The sequence below is a fragment of the Temnothorax americanus genome, unplaced genomic scaffold (genome assembly GCF_048541705.1).
Source record: "Temnothorax americanus isolate GAGA-0224 unplaced genomic scaffold, ASM4854170v1 Scaffold120, whole genome shotgun sequence".
NCBI classification, from domain to species: Eukaryota; Metazoa; Arthropoda; class Insecta; order Hymenoptera; family Formicidae; genus Temnothorax; species Temnothorax americanus.
This window is the reverse complement of record NW_027509254.1, coordinates 337,097-346,012: the sequence shown is the minus strand read 5'-3', so window position 1 is coordinate 346,012 and position 8,916 is coordinate 337,097. Positions and strand designations below refer to the sequence as shown.

Sequence of the window (8,916 nt, the reverse complement as noted above, 5' to 3'; positions counted from 1 at the left end):
CCAACGGTTTAACGTCTCTTCCGAAAGACGGAGTCCAGTTTTCTCCGCATCTTGCATGGAGGGGCGCGGTTTTACGGAAAAAAACTTTTCCATGTTACATGGCTTTAGTGGACTCGAACCTGGTTCCTTAGATTACGAGTCTGGCGCTCTACCACTAGACCACACCGCCGCCCGACAAAACTAATGTAATATATGTATTAAAATATTAATGTATCAGGAGTACAAATAAGTTTCCGCCGTTTTTTATCAAAAAAATCATTCCCAACGATTTTAAACGATGTGAAATTGCTTGTTGAGTCACTCCTAACGTAAGTGCAAGTTCTTTTTGCGTTTGGCACGAATCTTCCTCCAATAATGCTTCCAATTCCGTGTCTTCGTACACTTTCGGCCTTCCGCTACGTTCTTTGTCCTCGACGTCAAAATCACCGTTCTTAAACTTTTGAAACCACTCACGACAACTTCTATGCTTCTACAAGCAATCGATGCGCCTCAGCTGCAGATTTCTTCAAATTAAAGAAATAAATGAAAAGTTCCCGCAAATAACGCTTATTCGGCTTAAAATTCGACATTTTCGCACGAAAAGAATTATGTGATGCCGATACAGTCTGATACTATGTCAAGTTTATGGTGTTGCCAGATGTCCAACCTTACGATATAACACTTTACATCTGACAATTTCAACCATAACCTCCTGGTGGGGCCATCTATTGTAAAACGGCGGAGACTTATTTGTACACCTAATAATATATTTATTTTAATATTATTTTTTTTATATAAGAAATAATTCTTTGCAGGATTCATCATTATCAAAAGCAAATACATTCTCAAACACCTCAGAACAATCATTATGCAGCTCGACGATACAAGATGTTTCACGATCAAAAAATTTGATTCAACCTTTTCCATCGCCTTCACCAAAGTTGATACAACCTTCTCCATCGCCTTCACCAAAGTTGATACAACCTTCTCCATCGCTATCACCTTCACCAAAATTAACTTAGTTGCATAAATCTAATGCACAAAAAGATGATGAATTGGTGCAAGTTTTTCATAAGCATTTTCTTCTCTTACAAAACTAACAGATAAATATATAGGCAAAGAAGGTGAAACGAGAGATCACGCAATGGCTAATATGGTATTAACAGAATTACAAGCTGCCAAATAAACAAAGAAATCACAATTACGCGCGAAACTTATATCTGTTTTAATAGGACACATGACTTTTAATGATTAAAAATAAAAATAAGACTTATAACATAAATAAAATTTACATTTTACTTTTGCAAGTAGTATATAGATATTATTCGTGAATTCCATGTAGTCCTCTAAAGATATATTCAAGCTGCCATGATACTTGTTCTTCATTCATCATCCAAGTACTTATGTTGTTACGTTGGTTGTATGCCTCAGCAGTAGATCTATGATAATGTGCTAATGGTCTCAATCCACTCTCAATATTCTGACATTGATGTACTTCAAAAACTTCATTATTTTCTGCATCAATAAATTGTCTGCGTAAATATTGTCTTCCATTTCTTTCCTCATTTTTTCCCTCTATTATTATAAAATTATGAAGAGCTACACATGCTGCAATTATTTTGTCAACGTTATTAAGATTTTTATTTATTCCTTTTTTAAATATTCACCAGCGCGAAACTAAAATGCCAAAAGCATTTTCTGTTACTCGTCTAGCTCGCGATAATCTATAATTAAATATTCTTTGTTGAACTGTAAGATTTTTGCCAGGATAAGGTCTCATCATACGACAAGATATTTTAAATGCTTCATCTCCTACGAAAAAATAATGACTTTTTATGTTTGATTTGGGAAGGCAAACTTCATCTTTAGGTAAATTTAATGCTTCTTCCTCTATTGCTTGTCCAAAAGATGATCTTGAGAAGATTCCCCCATCACTCTTGCTTCCATATGCGCCAATGTCAACTAATGTGAATTTATATTCATGATCACAGGCTGCCATTAAAACTGTACTAAAAGTTTTTTTATAGTTAAAACACATGGAACCACTGTTTGGTGGAGCCTGTATTTGAACATGTTTGCCGTCAACGGCTTCCACGCAGTTAGGCATGGGCATATTCCAATCTTCATAGAAGCCTTTACTTATTTCTTTCCATTGTGCTTTATTTGGTGGCTTTACATATTCAGGTATTAATATGTGTGCTATTGCAGTTGTAGTTTCTCCAATTATGTTATGAACTGTTGATTTACCTACACGAAACTGTAAAGCAATCGATGAAATCTCATCTCCTGTACTTACAATTAAATATCTAAAGAAGAAATATATTATTATTTTAACATATTAATAGAATAAATTTTTAATAAATTTTTTATTTTTACCTTAATGTTATGATTAAACGATGTTCAGGCAAAATTGTTTCTCGATTGCTAGTTTTTTCTAAAAGTGGCATTACTTTATTTAATAATTTATTAAATACTTCTAATTACATTCTTGTATAGTTAAAGAACTTATCAGGATGATTTTTTAATTCTTGAACCAAAGTGCAGTAATAACCTAACGTATTACGACGAGTATTAATCGGATGCACCCACCATCGTCGATTTGCCCATTTCTTATGATATACTTTTCTTTTCTTCCTAATTGTTAATTCTCTTAACGTTGATGCGGATAGAGTGGTCGGGTGCACATAAAATAACCAGGAACATGTATAAGACGACGCTTTATTCTAAATACTTTTGCTCGCGCGTTTTTGCTTCCGCTCTCAAACGCCGATCGTAACAAACGAACTACTGAACTTCGGGAGTCGCGAACGGACACGAACGCTCTCTCCTCACTTCTGGCGGGCGCGAACGCTAACTACGCCCTCTTTTGCAACTCACTCGAATGCTACCGCGGATCGGTAACTCCGAGCGTACCAACGGCAGTACGATACCTCTTTATTTTTCACATCCTCCCACCTTAGATTTTCCGCATATAGGATGGGGAAAATCTAACATCATAAAATAAAATAATAATTTTCGCATATCTTAAAATAACATCTTAGAACTAAATTACACTTTCATATAACAGCGAAATTGAACAATAGACATCATAGCTGCTAATACAACATAAGACTCCTTATCTAATAACTGGCTTTACAGTACGTCCACTACGAGTTTTGTACGGCACAGATTCAGCTTCCTTTTCTATCGCTTTAGAGAGACTCAACTTCTCTTTCTCATCTTTCGAATCGCGCGCCGCGCTAACCTTTTTCTTATATAATGTATGTAGTTGCTCAGGGACAACATCGAAATCGACTTCAAGAGGATACAATCTTTGTATCGGGCGCACTAATTGACCAGACGCAGTAACTAAGCGCACTACTCTAATGACTCCGTCTTTTCCCGGAAAAGTCTCTATCACTCGGCCTAGAGGCCAATCCAATCGCTTAGTACAATCATTTCCTATCAATACGACATTACCGATTGATATCTTACGAGTTTCGGAAGCTCTTTTATTAACATTATATTTAAGCTCCCCTAAATATTCGGTCCGAAAACGTTTTCTCAGTTTATCTTTTAGGTGCTGTCGATACTTAAATCTACCTTTGAATTTTTCCCTATCAATAAAATCGCAATCAGGTACTCCGATCTCGCGGATCTCTTGTAAGAACATATTAGGAGTGATAGGATTGAGATCTCTAGGATCTTCGGATAAATACGTCAAAGGTCTCGCATTAATAATTGATTCGCAATCGCATAAGACAGTCGACATCTCTTCATACTCTAAGCACGCTTTCCCCAGTATTTTACGCAAAATTCGTTTCAAGACTTGAATTAGACGCTCCCACCAACCTCCCCACCAAGGGGCGCTTGGTGGATTAAATTTCCACTCAATTTTCTGCACATGACAGAGTTCTGTGACTTTATTCCAGTCAATGCGCTTCAATAAATTACTACAACCCTCAAAATTGGTCCCATTGTCACTATATACGTTACTCGGCCGACCTCTTCGGGCTACGAATCTGCAAAAAGCTTCCATAAATTTATCAGTCGACAAAGAAGTCACAAGCTCAAAATGCACAGCACGATATACGGCGCACGTAAAAATACAGATCCACGCTTTTATGTTTCCCTTCAGATACACGGGCCCCGCGAAATCAATTCCCGTTACTTCAAATACCCGAGCATCACGTACGCGGTTCATAGGCAAAGGAGCCTGCGTGTACAAATTACACATTTCTTTACAACAGATCTCGCAACTTTACGTCCGTGGATTATCCAGTATTCTTCCCGTAAGTGACTAAGTATTGCATTGACATTGCTATGTCCCAAACGCTCATGAGTTTCAGTTATTAATAATCTAGTTATGGGATTCTCGCCTAGCAAAATCACTGGATAACGGAACGAATAAACATCATCACGTTGCAGTATTTTAGATTTCATACGTATCAATTCATCGTCAGCCATAACAACATTCATTGTTCTAAGTTTTACATCGTCAATTCCATCAAATGAATCTTTCTGTGAAATTCGTAAAACCGTCTTTTCCGCAATTTTTCGTTCATCAAAAGTTAAATTCCCACCATGTCTTTCCCGGTCGGGCCATCTAGTATAACTGATAAATCGCTTAAGCCATGCAATCGCGCCTATCATTGTGTTGAACTTTGAAACTCTCGGAACATAAAAGGTTCAACTTTTACATCATGACTAACATTAGACATTACCGAAATAATCTCAGTCTCATTTATCGGAGTTTTTAATACTGCGGTTTTACGGATCTCACTTTTAATCTCGTCTTCTTGGTAGGTGACATTCGACATAGGCCACTCTGATGAATCTCTTTTAAGCCAGCTTGGCCCGTCCCACCAGTTAACTTTTATGAGAGTGCTTAAATCACACCCACGCGATGGTAGATCTGCGGGATTTAGATTTCCAGGAACATGTCTTCATGAATCAACTTTCGAAAGACTTCTTATTTCTTTAACTCGATTTTCAACGAAGGGCGCCCAAGGACAATTTCTTTGAATCCAATATAAGACTGTACTAGAATCACACCAATATGTGACTTCTCTGTCTTCCATCCTCAGTGAATTTAGGTTTGAGTTGGCTAATCTTGTGCCCGTACAAGCGGCCAGCAACTCGAGTCTAGGAGTTGTAACTGGTGAGACTGGAGCCACCCTAGCTTTAGCTGCAACCAAAGTAACATTCACATGAGAGTCGTACTCTATCCGGGCATACATCACAGCTACATACGCTTTTTTACTTGCATCGCAAAATACATGGAAGGTAACATTAGCTCCTGGATCTGAAGAGCGAAAGGCCCATCGAGGCAAATGTAACTCACTCAGTGACGATAGACTTTTCAGCCATTTTTTAAACTCATTTTGAATTTCCTCGCTCAATTCCTCATCCCACTTCACTTTTGAGATCCAAGTTTTCTGCAATAAAAGTTTAGGACATATCATAATAGGGCAAACAAATCCCAGAGGGTCAAAAATGCGATGAGCGAACGATAAAATGGTGCGTTTCGTAATTTTCTCATTTAATGTCGATTCAACGGGAGGCACTACCAGACGTAAAGAATCACAGCGCTTATTCCAAATCATTCCCAACACTGAAATATCCTCCGCTCCCGTCATTACACCGGTATGCTTCCACCCTCTAAGGTTAAACGCTCCGTGGAGCATAGCGTAACTCGCGTCATGCATAAATCCGTCAACTTCTTTCATCGTACTCAAACTAGTCACACAGTTATCCACGTAAAAACTTTCCATTAATTTACGGATATTGTCCATCGCATTTACCATACTCGACTTATATTTCTCGTCTGACATTAGTTTTCTCAAGTGAAAGTCAATTACTGCTCCGAGAAGAAAAGGGCTACAAGTTACACCGAAAACTACTCGAACATGTCTATAAGTAATTATTCTCCCGAGCTCATCATACCATAAAAACCTGAGATAATCACGATCATTCTTGTTTAAACATATTTGCAAAAAAGCTTTTTCAATGTCAGCGATAATACCGAATTTTTCTTTTCTAAAACGCAAAAGTATTGACGAAATTAATTCAATCAAGTTAGGCCCTTTTTCTAAACATTCATTTAACGATGGAGAGTCTCTGCCCTTGGCTGACGCATCGAATACAGGCCTGAGAGGTGTGGAGCTGCCTTCCTTGACGACTTCTCGATGTGGAAGATAGTGACCTTTTATTTCTGTTTCGTCGGCAGGCACCAACTCAATGATTCCCTTCTCTCGCCAGTCTTTGAGAACTCGATCATAGTCAGCATACATTCCCGAAGCTTTGAGCCTCTTCGTGGTCGCAACGAGTCTCTTCTCCGCAAGATCATGGTTGTTCGGCAGAGCAGGGTGCGATTCAATCCAAGGCAGACATACTTCATAACGTCCCTCATCGTTGGTTATGACGGTCTCGACAAAACGTTCTCGAACTTGTGCATCATAGTCCTTTCGAGATTTTTCGACAACCGGATCATTAATGCCAATGACATCCAGGCTCCATAAATCTGATATGCAGGTCTCTCGTTGTAACATAGAAGTAGTCTGGGCTGCGAATCCATCCTCGACATAATTCGGAGTTTTGCCCATTAAAGTCCAACCGAGATGCGTTTCAATTGCTGTCAGACCGCATTTGAGCTGCTTGGTTCTTCCTGTCATTAATTTCCCAGCAATATCAGCTCCAATAAGAATTTTAATTGGCTGAGCATGGCTCGACTCACCTGGTTCGTCTGTTAACTGTATGCCTAGCTCCTTTAATTCATTCATCCAAAGCTGCTCATCCCATAGAGGAACATCGGCACATATTTCGTCCTCGTCGTAGGCTTGGAAGTTGCAGGCATATTTTCTATCAAGACTGCTCATATGAACCAGGTATTTTCGGTGATCCTTAATTTCTGAAGACACGTTGCCGAACAGAGAGTGCTTCAGCTTCAACATGCCGATCGGCTCATAGTTCATGACGCGGATAAGGTCTTTACACACGTACGATTTTGTAGAACCCGAATCTAAGAACACGCGCATGATACGTTCTTCCTGTTTGTTCCTGATTATCACGTGTAATGTCTGCAGTATCACTTCTGGCCCTTTTGTGTGACTGAATAGCGACTTTTCATCTTTGACATCACATCCGTCTCCTTTGTGAGACGGCGCTACATTACGGTCGCCCATAACCTCCGGGCACATTAACACAACATGACGACGACTGCATAAGGCACATTTCAGATTTCCGCGACACATACGGCTTTGATGTCCGATCTTCAGGCAGTTGAAACACGCATTTTTGGTTTGCAACACCGATTTCCTGTCACTCAGCGTCATTTTGCGTGCTTTCTCACATTTCATGCTTGCATGTTCATTCTCGCAGAACACACACACGGTAGGTTTAGTAACCTTTCCACTCACGTGTAAACTCATAGCAGAAGGCGTATCTTTAGTGGATTCCGAGCGTTGTTTATTTTTTGACTGCTTCCGTTCATTCATGTCAAAACCGTTTACCGCGATCGTTATGCGCTTTTCATTTTCCACTTCGGATTGTAGAAATTTCATTAATCGTGTGAGTCTATCTTCTCTCGGCGGTGGCTCCTCTCCCATACGCTGTGGCGCAGATGGCGTCACTTGATTCCGCTGCCAGGCGCGTAACAATTCTTCCGGCAACGATGATTCGACGAGAGGGTACAACATGGCACCGCATCAGTCCGTTGTCACACCAAGAGATTCGAAAGCACGAAGTTGTGACTCTATTTTATCGAACAAGCTTGCTAACTTTATTTTCTCGTTCGGCTTCATAGCATTTTGCAATATTAACTTTAATAACTCACGCACATATACTTCTACAAGCATTTCATCACGTCCGAATCGATTCTTTATCGCGGCGATAACTTTATCATAGTTTTCATCGGTAGGCGGGAAGCTATACCGACTAGTTCCGCCGCGCGCGAATCCGGAACCATAGCTAGCTTGCAAGAGATACTGGAATTTGGTCTCGTTGTCGATTGTAGCGTTTTCATGAATCTTCTTGAACTGAGACCAAAATCGTAACCATTCCTTAATATCTCCGTCATACTTTTTGAGTTCGATTTTCGGCAGCTTGATCTGATCGGGTACTTGTGCACGAATGCGAGCGTCTGCCCTGTCGGTAACGGGCCCATTGGCGTTTGGCGTAGCCATGACAGGCGTCCCCATTGCGTTCATGGCGGCGAGTCTTGCTCGAAGAAACTTCCTCTTATACTCGTCGTTGGTGGCATCTTCCGTCGCGATGGCTTCGTCCGTCACGCCTTCCGTCTCGTGCATGCATGTCATTAACACCTCGTTAGCTTCCAGTAATTTCTCGTGCCTTTCCTCCAGAACTTGCAGAAACACGATTATTTCTTCTTTATTTACTGGTCGCGTGTAGCCATACCTGTTAAAGTCGCAGCTAAATCATTTACTGCGCGTGTAAAAGTGCGGTTCGTCGTGCGTTTCTTCCTGGCGGCCTCCATCTTGAGATGCTTGCCTCTTCACTCGCGATACTCGTATCCGACTGTAGTATCTCTCTTGTCCTGTCAAGGTCGCCACAATGTTAATTCTCTTAACGTTTGATGCGGATAGAGTGGTCGGGTGCACATAAAATAACCAGGAACATGTATAAGACGACGCTTTATTCTAAATACTTTTGCTCGCGCGTTTTTGCTTCCGCTCTCAAACGCCGATCGTAACGAACGAACTACTGAACTTCGGGAGTCGCGGACGGACACGAACGCTCTCTCCTCACTTCTGGCGGGCGCGAACGCTAACTACGCCCTCTTTTGCAACTCACTCGAATGCTACCGCGGATCGGTAACTCCGAGCGTACCAACGGCAGTACGATACCTCTTTATTTTTCACACTATAATTATTAGTATTAATGCTAATAGCATAACATGCACATTTATAGCAATTAACGGGATTAATTGATTATCGAGTT

At 40.4% G+C, this 8,916-nt stretch overlaps 1 protein-coding gene across 1 annotated transcript; it reads right to left on the bottom strand.

Annotated features, from left to right (window-relative positions):
• Positions 1 to 7,664: 7,664 nt before the first annotated feature.
• LOC143893525 (uncharacterized) lies at positions 7,665 to 8,452 on the bottom strand. The gene is made up of 2 exons (XM_077399019.1): positions 8,374 to 8,452; positions 7,665 to 8,320 (listed from the first exon to the last, which is right to left on the bottom strand). Exons 1-2 carry the CDS (start codon positions 8,450 to 8,452, stop codon positions 7,665 to 7,667), a joined length of 735 nt encoding a protein of 244 aa, XP_077255145.1.
• Positions 8,453 to 8,916: the final 464 nt, after the last annotated feature.

Bases quoted from the DNA above. Each gene is read 5' to 3' on its own strand.
- LOC143893525 (XM_077399019.1), bottom strand. From the start codon at position 8,452: ATGGAGGCCGCCAGGAAGAAACGCACGACGAACCGCACTTTTACACGC. The intron at 8,321-8,373 runs GTATGGCTACAC...TGTTTCTGCAAG, and splicing joins TTTAGCTGCGACTTTAACAG to TTCTGGAGGAAAGGCACGAG.